The following is a 22,978-nucleotide window of genomic DNA, read 5'->3' as shown; positions in this document are numbered from 1 at the left end:
TGTGAGTCTTTGTGAGTCTGTGTCTAGTGTGTGTTTATTGATAATATCCCCTCACTAGGACATCAGCTCTCTAGGACAGGAGCTTTGTTTTATTTACTTCCGTTGTTAACAGCTCTAGAAGAGAGCCTGACGGGGTGAGTGGGTCTGTCTGTCCATCCATTTGTCTGGCAGTTGGTCAGTACCGCACTGAGCACAGGGTCCAAGTCCTGTGTGGTGGTGTGTCCTCTTGGACTGGTGTGGGACGTGAGAGGAAGAGAGGAGTCAGGATGGGCCAGGGCTGTTGGCCTGCACACCTGGAGGGTGGAGTTGGTGTTGGCCAAGATGGAGAAGGAGCAGGTCGGGGTGTGGCAGGCCAAGGGCAGGTGTTCAGGAGTGCTGTTTTGCCCATTTTACGTGTGGAGGTATTGAGGCCAAAAGAGATGAACTACCCAGTCACATAGCCAGGTGGGATTTTGAACTGCTTTTCTGATTCCACAGCTGTTCTAGTTCCTTCTTATGGAAGTCATCCTGTGGTTCTCTTCCTGCCGCCCCATCTGCATCCCTTTGGGCCACTTGATGTTGGCCGTTTTGAGGACCATGGACTTCTTCATCAGGAAATGGTCAGGGTAGGAGCTGAAATGCGAATCAGCTCCTGGGCTTCAGGGACTTGATAGTTTGGATCCTTCACACACTGCCGTCGGGGGAGCACAGAGCTTCTCGGAGCAGTTTAGCATCAGGTATCCAGAGCCCCACAAATACTCATTTTCTTGGGCCCATCCCTTGAAAACTGCCCTAATGCAATAATTCCGAATATGGAAAATATATGAAAAGTATTGATTTATGGTCAAAATTTTTCAGTCCGTCTTAAGCATTAGGGAAATAGTTAAGCACACTCTACTCTTTATTTACCTTTTTGACATTTGACCCTGGAGCAATGGGATGGTACATCACAACCAAATTACCTCCTGTTTTAGGCTGGGCTTCTGTATATCAGGTTTTCTTAAAGCTGGGGACACCATCGCTCTCCTTTTTCAAACCACGTGATATCAGTAGATTAAGAGCAGGGATGGGTCGTGAAGAAACAGCCTTGTTTTGATGTATTTCTGTACCTTGAGCAGAAGGGACCAAGTGAACGTATTCAGGACCCTGGACAGAGCCCGCTGGGGACTTGCGCAACTGAAGCTGGCCTTCCCTGCCTCAGACGGGACCATTTCGTGTGCAGGAGTTGGGAATTTGATTCCAAGTGACTTTTCTTTTTTTTTTTTTTTTTTAAAGTTTAATTTTATTATATTTACTTATTTTTGGCTGTGTTGGGTCTTCGTTTCTGTGCGAGGGCTTTCTCTTGTTGCGGCAAGCGGGGGCCACTCTTCATCGCGGTGCGCGGACCTCTCACCGTCACGGCCTCTCTTGTTGCGGAGCACAGGTTCCAGACGCGCAGGCTCAGTAGTTGCGGCTCACGGGCCCAGTTGCTCCGCGGCATGTGGGATCTTCCCAGACCAGGGCTCGAACCCGTGTCCCCTGCATTGGCAGGCAGACTCTCAACCACTGCGCCACCGGGGAAGCCCCCAAGTGACCTTTAATAGAAACAGCTAAGTTTCTAAAGATGGGAAATTTACGTTATCAAAGAGGGATCGTGCATTTAATTAACTTCTCTATCTAACTGAGTTTTCTTGTAGACGTCTCAGCCGCTCCCCGGCCTGTTCGGCCAGTGGAGTCTCCCACGTGAAAGAGAATCTCTTTGTCATTTAGCAGCCGTAAGCGCCCAACTTGAGAAATGGTCATGGCTGATTATGTAAAAAGAGATGCAGGAATCTCTTGAAATGGTCTCACTTCCACCGAACGGTACTGCTCAGGGTGCCTTTACATTTTTTCGGAGTACACTGGATGAATTTAAACTTTGTGCGCTTGATTCAGCTAAAAATCAACTGGAGAACAATTTAATTTTTGACCCTGAAATGTAAAATCCTGACTTGCCTTCCCCAGATCGGGTGATGGTATGAGTACAGGCTGACCATCCAGCATGAGGCAAAACTAAAGGGACTCGAGGATACGCTTGCAGAGCCCGCCGTAGTGGGCGACTCGAGGATACGCTTGCAGAGCCCGCCGTAGTGGGCGACTCGAGGATACGCTTGCAGAGCCCGCCGTAGTGGGCAGGAAGGGACAGGTGACAAGGTGATTCTGGATGCCAGGAAGCGGCATGCACCAGGAGGCCAGAGGGGAGGCGGATGTAGCTCAGGGAGGGGGAGGATGTGAGGAAACTTGAGAGGAGTGAGGCTGTTCCGCCCTTGGGCGTGTGCTCGCTGCACAGGACAAGGGGGAGGCCGGGACGGCGCCCTCAGAGAAGGACAGAACATCCCAGGGTCCACCTTTTATCTGAGACCTGGAACCAGGTCCTGCTGGCTGTCTGGAGGCCCAGGCATCCACATCCAGTCCCCACACTCAACTTTGTGACCTGAGTCTTGTGAACGGCCTTAGCTTAAGTTTCTGAGTGTCCTCAGGCCCCCTCGGACCCCCTGCTCTGACCCCGAACCTGCGTCTTGCTTGTCTGTCCCCGTTACCTTCTTTTGTCTTCCCTATTCGGTTGCGTTGTAGCATTTAACACAATGGACCCCCGCCCTTTTCTTTTGTTTTAAAATAGCTTTACTGAGCTAAAACTCACAGCACATAAACTTCACCCATTTAACGTCTACAATTCAGTACTTCTAGTATATTCACAGAAACGTGCAGCCATCGCCACAGTCAATCATAGAACCTTTTTCATTGCCTCAAAACGAAACCCCGTACCCTAATTAGCGATCAGAATTTGTGGGTTTTTTTTTTTTTTTTTTTTAAAGACTGTCATAGAAACATGTTTCAGTAAGTAAGGGCTTCATGTAAATGAAGACCAGTTCCAACGTATTCAGCTTCGTTTACAGAGACCTCTGGGTGTAACTGAACACAGCCCAGGTAGGAAATACTTCTCCCTATGTTTTCTCTCCACTCTAGCCCCTCCTATTGTATTCCTTTCCTCCCACTTTTGTAACTCAGTCTAACACTGTGTTGTCTCTCCCTTTTCCCTAACACCTGTCATCTTCCTGGGCCCCCCGCAGTGTCCCCGCTGCCCCTTCTTCTGACACCGTGTACCTCCGTGTGAGCGCCGCTAGCTGCAAAGGGAACCGGACAATATGCCGGGCTCTGAAACATCTTCAGAGATTGGGATTCAAGTAAACCTCGTCCTGTTGAAAGCTCCCGTCAAAAGGACTGTGAGAAGGGGTGAGGTTTTGAACTTCACTTCACACTCACCTTTTAACAGCGGCCGGGATGTTGTGATTTCCTTGGATGGCAGAGGTGGCCTGTTCTCTATTTACCAGCCCGCACATCTCTCTGAGCTTCAGAAAGAACCGAGCCCTTAGTGAAGATCCAAATTAGCTGTATATTGTCGGCTTTGTCTTGAAGGGAATAGGTTTTAATTAACTAGCTCCTACAGTGACTTCATCTTGAGTTTTTGGAAGGTTTTAACCCTCAACTGATCCCCTCCACCCCGACCCGGCACCGACAAATAGCCCTGTCTTTGATCATTTTGAATTCTTGTAATACCAAAAAACAAAGATTTTTAGTAATATATTGTTCCTGATCCTGCCAGATGAGTAAGTTAGGGACTATGTGAAAGTGAGAGAGAGGAAAGCTAATATGCATTCGCGGTCGGTCCTTTTCCTTTTTTCCTTTTTTTTTTTTTTTTTTTTTAATAGAGATTCAGGCTTCTTGTGAACATGCATTTTAAAGCAATTCCTATCTTTCATCAACACATAGGAAATAACAGTCAGCCTGCCCTCAGAACCCTTGGCAGCTCCTCCAGATAGCGTGGCGGGCTCCCTGCAGCAAATGCTTGGTGTCCGCTCTCCAAATCAAGCCCAGTACGGACGAGTGGAGGGAGACATCCCTCCAGAGGGTCCACAGCTCCCTGAAATGAACTCCAGAGTGGGGATCGGGGAAGTGCGCTGGACGTGCAAAGGCAGTAGTAACGCCAGTAGTTGTTGCGGTCATAACAGTCGCAGGGATGCCCCGCTCCTTCCCAGCGAGGTGCAGAAGGACACCTCCCCCACCATACACATTTGGAGACCCTTGGGAGAAGCAGGGCCATGGGTATCACAGGCATGGAGCCGGGTCTATTTGAATATCAGTCGGGATAGCAGAAAACCTATCCACACACCTGGCACTGACGACCATCACCAAGGCATGCTCCCTGCAACAGTTCATCAAAAATGGCCCAGCTAATGATCGGCTGGGCAGATAGTAGGACGAGAGTTAATTGTAAGGTTTGATATGGCATCTTGTCAGCAGAGATAAGTTGTCACGTTTTCCACTTGAGCTGAAACTAAATGATTGTAAAATAAGTTATGAGTGTCCTTGGGCCTGTCTGCCGGAATGATGGCTAAGAATACATGCCTGGCCCATCAGTCTCAAGCAGGCTGCTTGATATTTATGCGAACGGAATGTTATTTTATTCCCCCTCTAGTCATGCTTGTCAGCTCTCCGAGTGAAAAGTGAAACTGCTTCTTTGACTCATACTTCACGTACTGAAGCTCGGAGAGACTGCAGATTGTTACCATTATTGCTTGTATTATATATTTTTGGGGGTGTGCGTTGAACATTGATGCCCGATTGGGAAGAACTAATGGCCGGCATTGAGCTCTCGGGATGGCGGTGGACCGGCCTCTCCCGGCTCGGCGCCTCGTCTCGGGGGCTCCGGTCCCTCCATCAAAGCCGGTTGAGAGGTGGCGTCATGAGGCGCTTGCCTTTTTTAATTTGGCATGGCTTTCTTCTTTCCGCGTCCCCCCTCCTCTGCTCTCTGCATGCGCCCTCCCGTATTTAAGGCTGTCGACGGTACTGTCTGTCCCGAGATGCCCGGTAATTGATACAGAATAAGATGCGTTATTTGTACTGCGTTCTGTGGGCTCATTTTCAGTGTCTGGGGCTGGGCTTTTGGGGGCCTCTTCAGTTTGAAGGATACCTTGTCAGGCAAGAGGAGTCTCTCGGAAATGGAAAAGCACAGCCTAGACGCCTAGTGCGTTTTGATTGCTCATATTTTAAACCAGGGGAATTTTAAATGACTCCTCTTGGAAGGGAGTTCTCCAAATCTAGAAGCCGGGCATTCATATACCGGCACCGGGACTCGGGACCCAGTTAGCTAGAAACCAGAGCTTCCTTGACGTGACCCCCACCCTCGAGAACGGTCAGGGCTGCCAGGGGCCCTCTCTCCTCCAGGCCTCCCTGACCACGCGTGGCCCTGCCCCTCCTTGGCCTCGGTCATGACTCACCACTCCGACCCCCTCCTCTGGGCCATGGTGCAGGTCCCCTCGCATAGTGGGCGCTCCTGGTTCCTGGGCAGCTGCCTCTCCTCGCCGAGCTGTCCAGCCCTGAACTGTGCCTGCTCCCACTGACCCCACCCCAGAGCATCTGGTTTTTCCAGGGACTTCTGTGGCCACCCCCTTATTAGCCCAGCCGCCTGGACGCCTGACCTCATAGTGGCTGCTTTCCCTCCTCCAGCGAAAACGTTAGGGGCACACGTCCAGGGCCTGGACCACGGTGGTGGAGCACAGACACAGGCGGGGAGAAGGCACCGGAGGAGCTCAGGGCTCCAGCCTCACCTGCAGGAGGACCTGGAAAGTCTCTAAATTGGGGCAGTGGTGGTTTTCTTGGCGGTACCTTGACCCTGTGAGCAGCAAACCAGGCCATGGACGGGAAGCGCTTCTTGGTCTCCAAGGGACCGGTGCATATCCCTTACTTTATTCACGCTCCTCCTTGTCTGCAAAAGAATTTGTGGGGCTTACCAATGCTGGTCCTGCTTTCTGGTTTCATCATTATCATTATTGCTCTTATTACTAGATGACAACCCGTGTCATCCTGAAAGCTCACCTCCCTCCTCCCTCCCTTCCTCCAGGGGCCAGGGCAAGACTCATGTTCTTCTGTTCTCCTCCTCCCCCCACCCCGCTTCTGGGCCTTCCCCTGACCTTGGCTCTCTGTCACTCTCGCTCTGGGTCCTAGTGGCCCGAGCAGCGGTCCCAGAGTCATATTCCTATTTCTCAAGGGAGGCCATGGGGTCGGCTTGCCTGTGCTCACCTTGGTGACAGGGGACATGAGGATGGTTCCTCACCTTACTTCTCTCTGCGTGTAGGTGGCACTTCTGTTTACATACGTTTAAATCCATGCAGTTGGTGTGCTTGCCGTGGATCTGATTCCCCCTTTTCATCCTCTGATCAGATAGGCATCCTCTCAGTCATTGGCATCAACTCGGGGACAGGGATTTTCACCCTCTAGTCTCTGACGTGACCCAGGAGCCTAGGCAGAGCTGGCCCCCAGAGCACAGAGGGCCCACGAGGTGGGCGTGGTCAATGGAGGGGTCCATTAAGGGAGATACTTTGGCAGCGTAAATAGACTTTGTTCACCATCTTAGTTGCTCACCTAAAAATAGGTTCCAGACTGCTGGAAACTTACCCGACTGACTGCAGTTTGACACAGAAGCATGTTTGTGGTTACTTTTAAAACTAAGTTGCAATGGTGATTCTCCATTACACACCCAAAGCAGTGCCATCCACCTGTGTTAAAGCCTCTGCAAGAGAGAATCAACGCTTTATAAAACTCAGTTCCACAGACATGCCCGGAACCCCCATCGTTCATCCCCAGGGCGTTTCAGGCTCTGTCTTGGTGAAGAGGTTGAAGGACGTTCCTGCCTTCAGAAGGTGTCCAGTTAACAAAGAGACAAAGGCGCGGGTGACGGGGTGTACCGTGTGGTGAGGGCCACCTCACCAAGGAGGCGGGGAGGGCTGGACAGGAGGCGACCGAGGGCGATGGCCAGAATGGGGGCCTCTCCCGGCCATCCTCCTTTGGATCCCAGGACCCACAGCTTCCTAGTTTCCCTCCCACCCGACTAGCGTGAGGCCTCGCTGCCGCTTCCCAGCCAGGGAGGGAGCCGGGAACCACGTGGGGCGCTGCTGAGACGGGCGCCATCCCCCACTGGGACCTGCCCACCGACGAGGCTGTGGGGCTACCCGGGCCTCAGCAGGGGCGTGTCGGGGGCTGGCGGGTCAGACGCGGGCAGCCAGGAGGAGGACAGCTCTGGGGGGGCTTTGCTTTAAGGAGGAGCAGAAACCAGATGGTGGCTGGGTGAGGGCCTGGAGTCAAGGGAGGGTTTCGTTAGGAACGGGGATGATACAGCGACGCAGCATGTTCAATGCAGGCAGGAGAGGGTGCGAATTGCCGGCGGAAGCCAGTTCACGGGGGAGGGGCGGCCTCGGCAGCAGGGCGGGGTGAGGGAGGCCCCAGAGTCCATGGGGACCGGGGACAGGAAGGGGGGTGCCCTCTTCTGGTTGCTGCTTTTATCGTTCCGTTTTTTTGTCTGCAGTGAAATGAAAATGGGGGTCCTCGAGGGGGGTGGGATGGAGGGCAGGGTGTCTGAGGGGAGTGGAGAAGGGGTGATAGAGCCTCTTGGAGGGGGAGGGATGGATTTACTCCCAGAATGCAGTGGATTGAAGCACAGGCCGGAGGTTGGGCCCCTGTCCCACCCCACCACCATAAAGGGGCCACACAGTAGAGGAAGCCGTTGGCAGGGCGCTGTTCTCTTCCATCCCGGGCCCGAGTCCTGGCGCGGCACAGGTAGGGGTAGAAATCATCAATCATGCTGGGGGCTCTGGTCAGGGGAGGTGGAGGCAGGGGGCGTCGAGCCTGCCCTCTGCAGGAGCAGTGCCTGTGACGTTGTCCCGCGGGGTAGGGAGAGAAATGGAACGTGAGGCGGATGTTGGTCGGTGAAGAGCGATGGGGCCGGTAGATGGGACCTGAGGCCCCGGTGTAAGTGAGCTGGGCAGACTGGGCATGGGGGGCGGGGGGGCATAGAACCCAGAGGGGCCGGTTCCTGCAGCAGGCGGGCCTGGGTCCGGGCCAGGAGAGCAGCGGGTGTGGCGGCAGAGGGGAGGAAAGAGCTTCACGAGGTCACCCGGGAGGGGCCCAGAGGCCAGGATGCCTGGAGGGAGTGCCTAGGAGGCGCCGGACATGATCACAGGTCAGGGTGGGTGGGCTGCTCCTGAAACGGTCAGTGAAGGGGTGGGACCTGGGGTCTTGGGGAGCGAGCGGGATCCCAGGGCACAGGCTCCAGAGGGGCCAGGACTTGGGGGGGAGGAAGAGTGGTCTGCAGGCAGCAGCGCGGGGCTGGGAGGACGCCCCGCCCACCCGCGTGCTTTGCGGTGCAGGAGGAGATGTGTCCCCGGGGCAGAGCCAGGGTAGCTCCAGGGAAAGGGAGCCTTCGGGGAGGGTCGCTGGTGTGAGGGACATTGCCCCCAGCCCTCACAGAACAGGATTCTGGAGGAGGAGTCTGAGAGGTTGAAGAAGAATAGAAGAGCCCTTCCGAGTCCACCGGTTCCGCACTACTGACGTTTCGGGCAGGACGGTTTTCTGCGGCAGGGCTGTCCTATGTGTTGTAGGGTGTTTTTCAGCATCTCAGGCTTCTGCCCACTCGATGCCTATGGTACCCGCACCCTGCTCAGTCTGATAACCAAGAACGTCTCCAGACATTGCCAGATGTCGCTGGGTGAGGGTTCCCAGTGGTGAGCCAGCGGGTTACTGGAAACATGGAGCCGCGTGGGGATAGACCCACTGGTGTTGAGGATGGCCTCCCAGAAAGGAAGGCTGTAACGGATGCTGACGAGCTTGGCTCTGATCGTCCCTTAGGGGAAGGTGGGTGTCACCACTTGCAAGTAGTTCCTTCTCGAGATTGGCACTTAGCTACTTTCTTCAAGCGAGTCAGGCATCTCCCCCTCAATTACACGTATTCTAAGATACTCAGAAACCTTGGAAATGAGATTGTCGTGTCGCTGTCAGTTACTTTGCGGAAAGTTTCCTGCAGCTGGAGGGGGAGGGGTGGGGAGATGCCTGGAAACAGGCGCCTGTCATTTTGGTTTCCAAAATGCTGAATTCTGAGCCCTAAACCAGTGAGTTTAAAATCCAGCCCAGGTAGGATTCTGAATTAGATTGGTAATACTTCTGTGCTTTGTGTGCGTATAGAAGAGGAAACAGTGATTTAATTGAACAGAGATAGTTCATTAAGGAGAAGAAGTATTAAATGGATTTCCCTTTTTTGTTTTTAAATTGTCAAACATATCTGTAAGTTGGGTACCCATCTATCTTTCAACAAGGTGTTTAACGAGGCTGTTCCATAGTTTCTTTATAGGCAAGTTCAAAGGTGTCTGAGCTGGATGCACAGACAGTATGATGTCTCCAGGTCTTACTCAGTGATCACTCAACAAAGCTTCTGGTTGTGGATTGGTGAGTGAAGATTCAAGGCTCTGTCTTGACCTCACCTTGTTGAATATCTTTTCCACTGATTTGGATGAATACACAAAGTTGTGTGCTCAGAACAGCCAACAAGAGCTAAGACAATTGTGAAGAATAACAAAGTGTGGGGACTTGCCCTACCTTATGAGGTACCAAGGTGACTAAAGCGCCATAGCGTTCAGGACCATGTGCTGTAGAACACAGATAGATGAAAAGATTATCGGAGAAGAATAGAGAACCCGGAAATAGAGCCACCTCACGTATATGGAAGCCTGTTATATGACAGTATAGCTTATATATATATATTCTGAGCATCTTAAAAAGAGATATTGGTACCCACCTTAAAGAACTGCTGGATAATGGAAGGGACCCAGGTGTCCCTATTATAATGCTGCGTCCACCGCGTGCCCAGCCTTGGACGGCTCAGTATGGGGGTGAGCACCTTTAGCTGCCCTGGGAAACAACCATGCCAGTTGCATCCAGATAGCGGACAGACGGCCAAGGGCAGGAAGCGCCAGCTTTAGGATCTGTAAGGGTTCAAAGATGAGAAATGTTAGTTTGGGAGAGAATGTGACGTAAGGATTAAGAGGCATAGTTGGGAATGAACATTGTGCATTGAATTGAGGGAACACCTGAGGGACAGAGTGAGATAATGAAACGCCAGCCCTGCTGCAGCAGAGGGCAGCTGTCTCTGCCTGCGCCCCTCATCTGCCTCCGCGATTGGAGGGTCATTGGGACCATGGTTTCCCCATGACCTGTCACCACGCCAGGCACAGGATGGGTTCTTAACACTTTAGAGTCAGAGACGATGCAGTCAGAGGGTGAAGACTTTCGAAACCTGGGCAGCAAATACTTGAAATGTACAAAAATATTCATTGTAAGGTTTGAACGTTGACTAACATGTGAAAGGGTTGCTTTAGGATCAGCCAATGATCTTGGGGTCCCTGGACCCCTTAGCAACATCAGGCAGCTTCTGAACCCTCTGAAATTGTGCACAAGTATTAACTAGACTAGCCTTTTTTTTTTTCTTTTTCTGGGATGCCTACAGCTTTCATCTGATATTCAGTAGGATCTAGTATTTAAAAAAAAAAAAAAGTATGTAAGAATTGCCACTTTTAGAAGATTCGTACTGCGGAAGACTGGGACAGCTTAAAAAGTGGCAAGCCAGCAGGAGAGAGCCCTCCTGCAGTTAGCTGTACCGTCCAGGCCTGGGGAGTAAGGATCGGACCCAGGGTGAGTGTGGCTTCGGTGGAGAGCAGGCGGGAAGTTGGAAAGAGAATGCGGAAGAAACGGCCACTTTATGGATAAAGATGCAACCTGGAGCCCCAGACTCCTTGAGGCAGGTTCTCCTGCAGGAGCCGTGGGTTGACTCTTCACACCCCTCCCAGGACAGGCTCCCAGAGGCCTTTGCTCCACAGGTGATGGGGATATGGAAAGAAGGTTGACCCTTCCGACCGTGCAGAGATGGGCAAGGGATCGCTGGTCTTAGGATATCAGGAAGTTGCATCCTAGGGCATTCCTGGAACCATATTTGTAGCTAAAAAGATACTGTGTCCTTTGACAGTTCTCAGTACATGATAAAATGTCCTAGAACATCAGAAAATGAAAAGATTTTAAATTCATTTTGATTTCCAGTATCTTTATATTTGAAATCATGTCATCCTTCTGTTCAAAATCCTGCCAGGCTCCCCATTTCCCCCAGAGTAAAAGCCAGGGTTCTAGACAGTGGCCAAGCCCCTTCCTCTCTCCAGTGCCATTTGCTGTGAGTCTCCCATCCTCACTGGCCCCGGCCACTCACACCCCCCTCTGTTTCTGGAACACACCAGGCGCGCACACCCGGTCTTCGGGCCAGGGTCTGGCAATTTCCTCGTCCCCCAGGTGCACATTCACCTTCTCACGCCTTTACCATCTTCAACTATTGCCTCACGTGTCACCTTCTCAGTGAGACCCACCCAGTCATTTAAAATGGCAACTCCCCCTCACCACGCTGCCGCCTCCCCAGCGTCCACCCTTCGCGCCCTCCTTCTCCCTCTCCGGCTCTCACCACCTCGTAATGAACTCGGGGTTGTGGCCCCACTACTGTGTCAGTGCCACTCAGACGGGAACCTTTATCTGTTTTTCTCAGTGATGGATCCCAAACATCTGGAAGAGTGGCTGGCCCACAGTAGGTGCTCAAAAAATATTTGTTGAATGAATGAAATATATCGCACAGAACGTTCTGTCTTTTGAGTTACAAAGATGCTGAATCATGAAATACAGAATTCTTAGAACTTTGGAGGTGTTTGGATGGTGTTCCCCCGTCACTTTCTCTGGGTACTCTTCCGTTCTGTTGAATTCCATATTCATTTCAGGTGTTTTAATGGCATTCTGTTCTTCTCTCTGATAAAGTAAAAACAGACATAATAAATTGAGAGTTTCACGTCCAGTGAATGATCACATTTGTGCACTGGTTTTAAAATTTTGTAAGTGGCTTCTGTGAATCAAAAATTGGCAGGTCTACTATGGACTTCCAATCCTATTGCTGGACATCAGTGAGAGAGGGAGGTGGCATGCTGATTTTCACTAGTAATAAACTAACGTACAGCCATACATAATGTTGGGGGTAGAGGACAGAGAATCAGGAATACCTTTATCGTGTGTGCACACACACGGAATCAACCCCATTTAAGATGACACTTTCATATGTATTCCTAAGAGTCTTTACTTCATTCCTAATATATCACAGTAATTATGGGAAGGAAAAAATAAACAAGTAAAAAGCTTCCCACCTCCCGCTTTCCTTTTCCAGAACTCCAATTTTGCAGAATAGAGAACTTTATAAGTAAGACAGAGAAAGAAGTATCATATTATACTGCTTATGTGTGGAATCAAAAAAAAAAAATGGTACGGATGAGCTTATTTGCAAAACAGAAAGAGAGTCACAGATGTAGAAAACAAACTATGGTTATCGGGGGGGGGAAGGGAGGAGGGATAAATTGGGAGATTGAGATTGACATATACACACTACTGTATATAAAATGGATAACTAATAAGGACCTACTGTATAGCACAGGGAACTCTACTCAGACTCCGTAATGACCTGTATGGGAAAAGAATCAAAAAAGAGTGGATATATGTGTATGTATAACTGATTCACTTTGCTGTACAGCAGAAACTAACAACATTTTAAATCAACTAGACTCCAATAAAAATTTTTTTAAAAAGTTGGAGAAGCACTGGCCTAAAAAAAAAAAGAAGAGAGAGAGAGAACTTTAAATTCTCCAGAGCATAAGGATGATGCCAAAAGTAGAGCCTGCTTTTGAATTGCAGGGGCGCTGTGACCTTTTAACACGGGATGCTCTGGGCCTCCAGTCAAGGTGTTATTTGCGGACCTTGATATGGCACTGGAGGAACATTGCTCTAGTACTTTCGCGAAGTCTACTTTTTAAGTGTTGACCTTTGCGTTCTTTTGCCTTTTCCGGTCCGGTGGCAGACACGGGGCTCGGTGACTCCGTGTGCTCCAGCCCAAGCATCTCCAGCACCACCAGCCCCAAGCTCGACCCGCCCCCCTCCCCTCACGCCAACAGAAAGAAGCATCGGAGGAAGAAAAGCACCAGCAACTTCAAAGCCGATGGCCTCTCAGGCACTGCTGACGGTAAGGCCTCCCGGGACTTCAGGGCCAGAGTCTGCGTTTCTGAAAATTAGTTTTTATTTTTTCTCATTTGTGGACTCATTTATCCTCAGAACCACAAATGCACAATAACGCAGGTCAGTGCGTGTGCTTTTTGTTAACAAGGTGGTGCTAGGGGACCCTCTCTTCACTCACTGATTCTCAAGACTGTTCAACCGCAGCAGCTGTCTTACCTCCTGGCAGTTGTTGCCTGGTCGATGGTACCGCTGGTGTCCCCTTCGTAACATCTGGTCAAGTTGTTTGGTCTTCCCCGACCCCGGCAACCTGGGGTCAAGGTGTCTGCTCCAACCGAGCTGTCCCATGTTGTCTTCCTCCAAAAAAGATCGGCGCCTCCTAATTTAGGAATCTTCCCTGACACCGGTAGACTTAACTCTAGTGCGACAGCCACACCGATTCTGACTTTCAGCGACGTGTGATGATAAACGCCCCTTCTATTAGTGTCCGTCACTCTTTTTGTTTTGTGAGCTGCATTAGTATTCCCGCTGGCACAGTTTGTCTTGCTTCTCCTTTGACTTGTTGAAGTCAGGTTTTATTCTCAGCGATGGCCCGATGTGATCTTTCAGAAGCGGCTCCTTCTGATGGACTTCTGTTTTTTTATTCCATGGATGCAAGTGGAGATACACACGCATGCACACGTACACACACATTATGGGAGGTGAAATTAATGTAGTTTCAATAAACAAGTTAAACAGATACTTCAAAGGAACATTAAAATTCCAAAACATGGTTGTATAACATGAATAATTATTGGTGAGACCAATAGTAGTAAAAGAATCTGGTTTCAACGAGGATTCCATATGCGCTGGAAATACCCTCATAACTGATATCCTTTCTCTCTATTTCTGCCACAGTTTTTCTGAATACTCTTTTGTTCAAACTGTAAGTTTCAGTGTTAAAGAAAGTGCCTGTTCCCTCCTAATATCCAAAGATGGGCCTATAAACCCACAACGTGTATGTTAGCAGGGAAGGAACGGAGTTTGCAGTACGTGCTCTGTGTCATTTACCGTAAGCCTGTGAGTTAGTTGGTGGTATTTTCATTTATAATGAGGAGACTGGGGTTGCGAGTGTCCGGGGGCTTGCTGGGGCTCTCCCGGTGGGCAGGGAGGAGTCCGAAAGCCCTTCTTCACCACATTTCTTACCATTTTGCTTCCCATAGCTTCCTGCTAACAAGTTTAGCCAATAAAAACCAATTCTGTCCTGTTATGATAAATGAGGATGATTCTGTTATATCAGCAGTGGTGAAAAATAATGATTATGGATCAAAGCACCCACCCAGACACCACTGACCTTCCCCTTTGGAAAGGGAATCGGCCACAGATGCTGAGCATTGATGAGACACCTTCCAACAACTTCAGCAAAAAGCCCCCAGCCATGCACAGGTGGCCACACCCCACCAACAAAAGGACTGAGGTAAAGCCAGGAAGATGCATGGCCTCTCATCAGGGTGGGGAACCTGTGCCCCACATAGCCAGGGGAAGAGTAAGATTTGCTGTAGGGAAAGGCCTCGTGCCCATTTCACGGATAAATATCTTACCGTGTTTGTCACGTGTTTCCAACCAATGACTTTTTTCAGGAGTGTCTGCCACTTGGTAGAAACTGGTGATCAAGTCCACCAATCACTACATTACACACATTTTACACATTCTGATCATCCCACCCACCTACTGACATAGTGAAAGCTGTGTGAATAAGATACAGCCTGAAAGTATATTAGTAGTGGTTGCGTGTTTAATCGGGCTGTGGGTTCAAATCAGCGTCCCGGTCATCCAGTGAGTTTGCAGAAAATTTGCCAAGTGACTGTAAGCTTGTTGGACGCCTGAGACGTTTACATCTTCCACCGCCTGAGTTACTGAGGTTGTACTGTGTGCTCCAAGCAATAGCCTATGACGAGGCTGAGTCAGATCCTCAACCCCAAACCAACCACAGACCCTTTCATTAAAGGGCCTCACTGCTGAGGCAGTGATGCAGACAGAAAGACAGACCCCCAGGCCACCAAAGAAGCACCGAAATTAGAAACCACAACAGCATCTCAGGCATGAACGATGAGTGATGGTTGTGTGTGTTCAGAAGTTCAACGCTAATGATTAGAGAGGAAGCTGGGCCTCACTTTGCAGTTAAGAGGACTGTCTCTGTGACGCCACAGTGTGACGTCTTTCCAACAGAACATAAGACAAGTTCTCTGTAAAAAGAAAACGTATCATTTTTCCCGAGGAAAAGTTACCTACCGACCTATAAATGAGATTTTTCGGAGACAGGCTGTATTGCATTGTATCCAAGGCACACTATTTTTTTTTTCTTCACGTTTTCGCATCTCTGAAGTCAGAATGCATCGTTCAATTGAGATCATTTTCGATTCAGTGATATACAATATTTTTTAGTACTCTTAGCAGCTCTTAATCAAAGTGTATTGTGGGAACCATCAAAACTAAGCCTTCTGTTCTTGAAATGAAAGCTAGTTGTATATTTTTAGAGGGTTGTTTAATTTTAATTGTAAAAAAATATTTCTCTTTCCTGCAAAGCACTATGACTTGTTATTACCAGTGTATTCTCTTTTGCTTGACCTCGTGCTGGAAAGTCGCAATTGCAGATGCAAAAAGTTCTCTAGACGATGTCCATAAAGTAGGTGAATTGTGTAGTTTTTGACGTACCCCATTGGAACAGATGACTAGACTCAAATCTCTTTAGAGTATAAGAAAAATTAAATTCAGCTATTTCAGTCAGGGTCCCGGGAAAAACATGGCACCCTCAACCGGGTCGTTGATGGGAATTTTCCACAGGGACCACCTACAGAGGTGTGGGCAGGGTGTGGGAAGAGCTGTAGGGATGGTGCAGACTCCCAGCGGGGTGATGGGGAAAGGAGGGGCCGGTTATGAGGACCCAGAGAGGGCAGTGTGTGGGGGAGGTCTCCATCAGGAGCTGTGTCCTTCAACAGAGGGACATGTACCACCCCAGTGACCCAGAGGGTGAGGGAGCGCAGGGGAAGCGCCTAACCTCACTCTCCTCCCTGCCTCTGGTCTCATGCCGCCACCTCCTTGACCAGACCCAACCAGAAGCCAAAGGCCTGCCTCTGAGGGCGTTGGAGGGCAGGTGGAAGTGAGCCAGCGGAAGCCGTGTGCTGCCCACACCTTTCACGGTGCCTCTTACAAGCCCCTGGGCACGTCTGTCCACTGATCTTTCATCAGCGCAGTAGACCAGAAGCCTCTGTCCACCGTGGCCCCCGAGGGCCCGGCCTGAGCCCCGCCGAGGGAGGGGTCGGAGCTCCCCAGATGCACTTCTGAGCCGTCCCCCAGCCAAGCCCGAAAGAGCCCCCACGCCCTTCCCAGGCTCTTAGCTGAGCGCAGAGGTTCTAGCGCTGGATATTCCTTACCTTTGTGGCGTCTTTGTTCAGAAAGTAAAGGCTAAAGTGTATCATCAGTATTCATGCTGCCTGAAAAGCCAGAAACTCTCTGTCCACCTGGGGACCCTTGGTGCTCCTGATGGTAATAAGCGTCTTCCTTCCATGAATTTCTTGCTGCCCTGGCCCTCATCAGACTCGATTTTAGTAGTTCTTTTCTGCAGAAGAACAGTAGTTCTACACAGAATGGTAGAAAATGCTGTCACCTTGGGACTTCCCTGGTGGCGCAGGGGTTAAGAATCCGCCTGCCAATGCAGGAGACACGGGTTCGATCCCTGGTCCGGGAAGATCCCACATGTGGCGGAGCAGCTAAGCCCATGCGCCGCAACTACTGCGCCTGCGCTCTAGAGTCCGCAAGCCACAACTCCTGAGCCCGTGAGCCACAACTACTGAAGCCCACGCGCCTAGAGCCCGTGCTCTGCAACAAGAGAAGCCACCGCGATGAGAAGCCCATGCACCACAACAAAGAGTAGCCTCCGCAACTAGAGAAAGCCCACGTGCAGCAACAAAGACCCAACGCAGCCAAAAATAAATAAATAAGATAAATTTTTTAAAAAAGAAAATGCTGTCACCTAAATTAAGAACAATCATTTTCTTATAGTTTAAAGTGAATGGACAAAAGACCTGTATGCAGAAAACTATGACACTGATGAAAGAAATTAAAGATGATACCAACAGATGGAGAGATATACCATGTTCTTGGATTGGAAGAATCAATATTGTGAAAATGACTATACTACCCAAAGCAATCTCCAGATTCAGTGCAATCCCTATCAAATTACCAATGGCATTTCTTACAGAACTAGAACAAAAAATCTTAAAATTTGTATGGAGACACAAAAGACCCCAAATAGCCAAAGCAGTCTTGAGGGAAAAAAACGGAGCTGGAGAAATCAGACTCCCTGACTTCAGACTGTACTACAAAGCTACAGTAATCAAGACAATATGGTACTGGCACAAAAACAGAAACAGATCAATGGAACAAGATAGAAACCCCAGAGATAAACCCATGCACCTGTGGTCAACTAATCCATGACAAAGGAGGCAAGGATATACAATGGAGAAAAGACAGTCTCTTCAATAAGTGATGCTGGGAAAACTGGACAGCTATATGTAAAAGAATGAAATTAGAACACTCCCTAACACCATACACAAAAATAAACTCAAAATGGATTCGAGACCTAAATGTAAGACCGGACACTATAAAACTCTTAGAGGAAAACATAGGAAGAACACTCTTTGACATAAATCACAGCAAGATCTTTTTTGATCCACCTCCTAGAGTAATGGAAATAAAAACAAAAATAAACAAATGGGACCTAATGAAACTGCAAAGCTTTTTACACAGCAAAGGAAACCATAAACAAGACAAAAAGACAACTCTCAGAATGGGAGAGACTGTTTGCAAACGAATCAGTGGTCAAAGGATTAATCTCCAAAATATATAAACAGCTCATGCAGCTCAATATTAAAAAAAACAAACAACCCAATCCAAAAATGGGCAGAAGACCTAAATAGACATTTCTCCAAAGAAGACATACAGATGGCCAAGAAGCACATGAAAAGCTGCTCAACATCACTAATTATTAGAGAAATACAAATCAAAACTACAATGAGGTATCACCTCACACCAGTTAGAATGGGCATCATCAGAAAATCTACAAACAACGAATGCTGGAGAGGGTGTGGAGAAAAGGGAACCCTCTTGCACTGTTGGTGGGAATGTAAATTGATACAGCCACTATGGAGAACAGTATGGTGGTTCCTTAAGAAACTAAAAATAGAATTACCATATGATCCAGCAATCCCACTACTGGGCATATACCCAGAGAAAACCATAATTCAAAAAGACACATGATGCACCCCAATGTTCACTGTAGTTCTATTTACAATAGTCAGGTCATGGAAGCAGCCTAAATGCCCATCGACAGGCGAATGGATAAAGAAGATGTAGTACATAAATACAATGGAATATTACTCAGCCATAAAAAGGAACGCAACTGGGTCATTTGTAGAGACGTGGATGGGATCTAGAGACTGTCATACAGAGTGAAGTAAGTCAGAAAGAGAAAAACAGATATCGTATATTAACGCATGTATGTGGGACCTAGAAAAATGGTACAGATGAACCGGTTTGCAGGGCAGAAATTGAGACACAGATGTAGAGAACAAACGTATGGACACCAAGGGGGGAAAGCCACGGGGGGGTGTGGTGGTGGTGTGATGAATTGGGCGATTTGGATTGACATGTATACACTGATGTGTATAAAATTGATGACTAATAAGAACCTGCTGTATAAAAATAATTAAATTAAAAAATTAAAATAAAAAAATTTTTTTAATTAAAAAATAAAAATAAAATGAATGGAATGAGTCTAGTGAATTATAGGAGTAGAAACTATGACTGAAGAATTCCTTTATGAGTATTTTGAGTTCCAACATAGTCACTGGGCTCATATATAATTATGACTATCATTTAAAGAGTCAGTATTGTAAAGTATTCCAGCCCCCTCCTTAGGTAAGTGTGGAAGAATTGAGAGGTACAAGCTAGTGTGGGTGACGTATGTCATTTAAAGCAGAAGTTCCTCAGACAGGTGGGTGTGTGCCTAGGTGTTCCCAGGACTGAGACCTGAGGTGTGTCTTTGGGCAGGTGAAGGGCTGCCATGCTAACCGCCGGAGGACCCTATGTACTTCTCCAGCACATTCTGCATCACCGGGCATCTGGCCCCCTATCTACCTACCTGGAGGCTCCCCCAGGTTTAGATCTGTTCTTTCCATACATACAGTCTCTAAAAATATGTGAGAGTTTTTCAAATTCTGTGGCCCTGTTTGATATGATAGGCACCTTTGTGATGTTTTTATCTGGGAAAACGACTGTTCATTAAGAACGTCAGAAATAGGGCACTTCACCGTTGAGTTTAACTTTGAGGGTAAGCTTCTTAGAAACCAGCATCCTCCAGCCTTACCATTAAAAATGTGAAGGCGGTATTAACGTTTTTTAACAAAACTTCTGTATCCCGAATACTACTTGTATTCTTATTTAATAGACCATTGGGAACAACGGATATTAAAATATCAGTGACAGTCTTGATTTTAAATTGGATTTGATTTGCTCAGAATTATTAGTTATATTTAAGAAAATGGGTATGTTCAGATCTGGGTGCTGATCTCTGTGATGATTGTAGATCAACAGCAGTCAGTCCACGTGTCAGTAAGGAAGATGGTGACACAGCACGAGAGGCATGGGGGCGTCCTAACTGTGTTCAAACCATGGAAAGAGAGTCCCAAATTGTCCTGGGTGGCCCTGATGGGTTTCATTGGGACCAATGGGTGGAAGTTTCAAGGAGGTGGATTTTGGTTCAGATACTAAAAGGAAAACTTTGTAAGAGCTGGGGCTGTCCTGAGAGGCAAGGTTCCTGGTCCCCTGTAGCAAGTCCAGCACTGGTGGGGCCACTGTAGCGGAATCCGGGTTCTAGAAGGATGCTGGCCCCAGGTGCCCTGGGTTCATGGCCAGAGCCAAGTTGAAGGGTGTGTGCCTGGAAAGCTCTTGGGTAGTGGGGATTTTGCAGATCTTTAATGCCTTGCCGTCTTTTGGCATTGCCTTTGAATCACCCTCCTTTCTGGGTATCTCCTTATCCAGGGTTCAGGAGTGAGATAATTGTGGCTGAAATGTACCAGTGGTCTCTGCGGTCCCAGTTCTGTGGTTCCCCAGTCTGGTGGTTCTCGTTAGTTTTATAACATTCATGCAAGTTTGCATCAAGTGTTAATTTTCCTGTTTCCCCAGTGAAAAGGCGGAAGTAGAGAGAGGTTAAGTGGCTTTCTTGTCCAGGGTCAGGTTGCTGGTAGGTGACAGAACTGTCTCTTGATTCTCTGCCTCAAACTCTTTCCACCAGGCAAAAAGCAAGTCTTTGAGGTGTATGGCGCGGCTTTTGAATCTAGGAGTGGGGCAGGCGGAGTGGCTTCCTTGATATTTTCTCAGATTCAAAGACACTGACTTTTATGTGGATCATCACATCGAGAAGTTGTGTAGCAAAGATCTTTCTTTAAAACGCAGGGCCAGGGCTTCCCCGGTGGCGCGGCGGTTGAGACTCCGCCTGCCGACGCGGGGGACACGGGTTCGAGCCCCGGTCCGGGAAGATCCCACATGCCGCGGAGCGACTGGGCCCGTGAGCCACAACTACTGAGCCTGCGCGTCTGGAGCCTGCGCTCCGCGACAAGAGAGGCCGCGACAGTGAGAGGCCCGCGCACCGCGATGAAGAGCGGCCCCCGCTTGCCGCAACTAGAGAAAGCCCTCGCACAGAAACGAAGACCCAACACAGCCAAAAATAAATAAATAAATAAATAAATAAATAAATAAATAAATAAATAATTAATTAATTAAAAAAAATAAAATTTAAAAAAATGCAGGGCCAGTCTGGATTTACCCAGTCTGATTACACAAGAGAGTATGCAGAAATCCTGTTGTTGTTGTTGTTGGGTTTTGTTTGTTTTTCGTGAGGTTTGGTTTGGTTTTGTTTTGTTTTTTTGGTCCCCTTGGGTTCATGGTGCTTTTTACTAAAGGTCTCAGAAGGAAATTTATTTTATCCTTCTCATCTCCACCCCCCTGGTTGTTCATTCTGGGTCTTTATAGACTCATTGTATGGTTGATCCTGGGTAGATATTGAAATACTATCCTGTAGAGAAAAGTCACAACTGGCCTCTGTCCATTACAGTAGAAAAATTGCCCATCACAGCTGTACCCACTAAGCCATCAGAGGTGAGGTCTCCAACATGTTCACAAATTTCATTAACTCCAAGTTGCGGAGGTCAGACAGGACTTAGTTTTCCTTCGTTCTTTCAGAGAAGAACCTGACATTGTGAATCATTTTATTCTTTCATCAAATATTAAGCAACAAGCACAGAGGAAGCACTGTGTGTTTGGCTCCATGGGAGACAAGAGGAATAAAACTGTTTCTCTCTCACCCCAAGGCATTCATAGCCTTAATATGGGAGCAAGACTTGCACCAGAAACTGTACCTAGGATTTCAGGCAGAATACTTAAGAGAGGCATGGGTGGTCCAGAAGAAAGACAACACAGCATCGAGTTGTAAAAGTTTAGGGGAAGCTAACATGTTGTAGAACTTAATTGTAGATTCTGCAGATTTAATACATAATGGTTATCTTATTTAATAAAACGCCACAAAAAACATCACTTTCATTAAATGTCTTCTATTTACAACAACCTGAAACACCAGTGGTATTGATTGAATTAGTCACAAAACAAAGTTTTGTTTTCACTTAGATGCTAAGGAAACAGATGTTGCTGTAACTGATCAGTTACCTTTTATCTTCTGAAAAAATTTTTCTTAGTTGATATTTTGGAAGACTTTGGAGAGGAAATGAAGAATTATTACGCAGGAGCAGTGTACAATATTTTCCCTGCATACTCATTTTTTTTAAGTTTATCTATTTATTTTTGGCTGTGTTGGGTCTTCGCTGCTGCACGTGGGCTTTCTCTAATTGCGGCGAGCGGGGGCTACTCTTCCTTGTGGTTCACGAGCTTCTCATTTTGGTGGCTCCTCTTGTTGCGGAGCACGGGCTCTAGGCGCGCGGGCTTCAGTAGTTGCAGCATGTGGGCTCGGTAGTTGTGGCTCGTGGGCTCTGGAGCACAGGCTCAGTAGTTGTGGCACACGGGCTTAGTTGCTCCACGGCATGTGGGATCTTCCCAGACCAGGGCTCGAACCCGTGTCCCCTGCATTGGCAGGTGGATTCTCAACCATGGCGCCACCAGGGAAGCCCCCTGCGTACTCATTTTTACAAGAAAGCAGTCCACAGGTGTATCAAAGCTCGGGTTCATCTGTGACCATTGGGTCATGTTGAGGGTTGGGCAGTTTGGGGCATCAGTGGTAATTTGGGGATTTTGCACAGCATGATTGGGAGGGCAGTTTTGTTATTTAAGTGTCTTATCACCAGGGTGTTCTCACCTTTCCTCTCTCCTTGGGCACAGTTAACGTGCTGGTTACTCCATGTTAGATGCGATGGTGCTCACATGACTGGCAAGAAACCCATGATGGCCAAGGAGCTACCACCATGGCTTGCTTCTTGTCCACAGGGGCTTTCTCGTGTGATTCGTGTGATTTTGTATTGTTTGGAGGTGTCTAGAGGGGAAAGCTAGGGGAGATTATGAAAGCTGTCAGGTGTGACTCTTGTGGGTCACTCTTGGATCTCCTATTTGTGAACATTTCAGCAGCACTCCTTATCTACCACTTGTTACAATTTTGGCAGCTACCTTCAGTGAAAGGAAAGAAAATCAGAAGTCTCCATCATCCATTCCATCAAAATTCCATAATCAACAGTAATTTCTTCTAACAGTAAGGACTTCTTAATTGAACTTCCTTGTTAGTAAACTAGTTGGTACGTGCCTCTAAATCAATAAGCTGAGCAGTTAATTAGAGCAAATGGGAAAAACCAAGAACTGGAACATCTTCCTGGATGATATTCCTGAAATGCAGCAACTTTGATGAGGGAGCCAGGTTGGCTGGGTTTCTTCGCCCTTGAGGCGGAAGTGATAGGAGACACTGGATATTCTGATGGACTTGCCTACTCCCCACAAACCAGATCATTTTTCCAAAGAGAGTTCTCAGGTTGTAACT

General features: G+C 48.2%; 1 protein-coding gene across 3 annotated transcripts in view; it reads left to right on the top strand.

Moving 5' to 3' along the window:
• The window catches only part of AGAP1 (ArfGAP with GTPase domain, ankyrin repeat and PH domain 1), a 543,380-nt gene that overhangs the window by 404,799 nt on the left and 115,603 nt on the right, over positions 1-22,978 (top strand). For all 3 annotated transcript variants that reach the window (XM_068544179.1, XM_068544178.1, XM_068544180.1), the window contains one exon: positions 12,755-12,916. In XM_068544179.1, the coding sequence (XP_068400280.1) occupies positions 12,755-12,916 (162 nt within the window). The remainder of the gene's footprint in view (positions 1-12,754; positions 12,917-22,978) is intronic.

Source organism: Eschrichtius robustus, chromosome 5 (genome assembly GCF_028021215.1).
Source record: "Eschrichtius robustus isolate mEscRob2 chromosome 5, mEscRob2.pri, whole genome shotgun sequence".
Classification (NCBI taxonomy): Eukaryota; Metazoa; Chordata; class Mammalia; order Artiodactyla; family Eschrichtiidae; genus Eschrichtius; species Eschrichtius robustus.
Note: the sequence above shows the minus strand (reverse complement) of the source record. Positions and strands in the feature narration are given on the sequence as shown.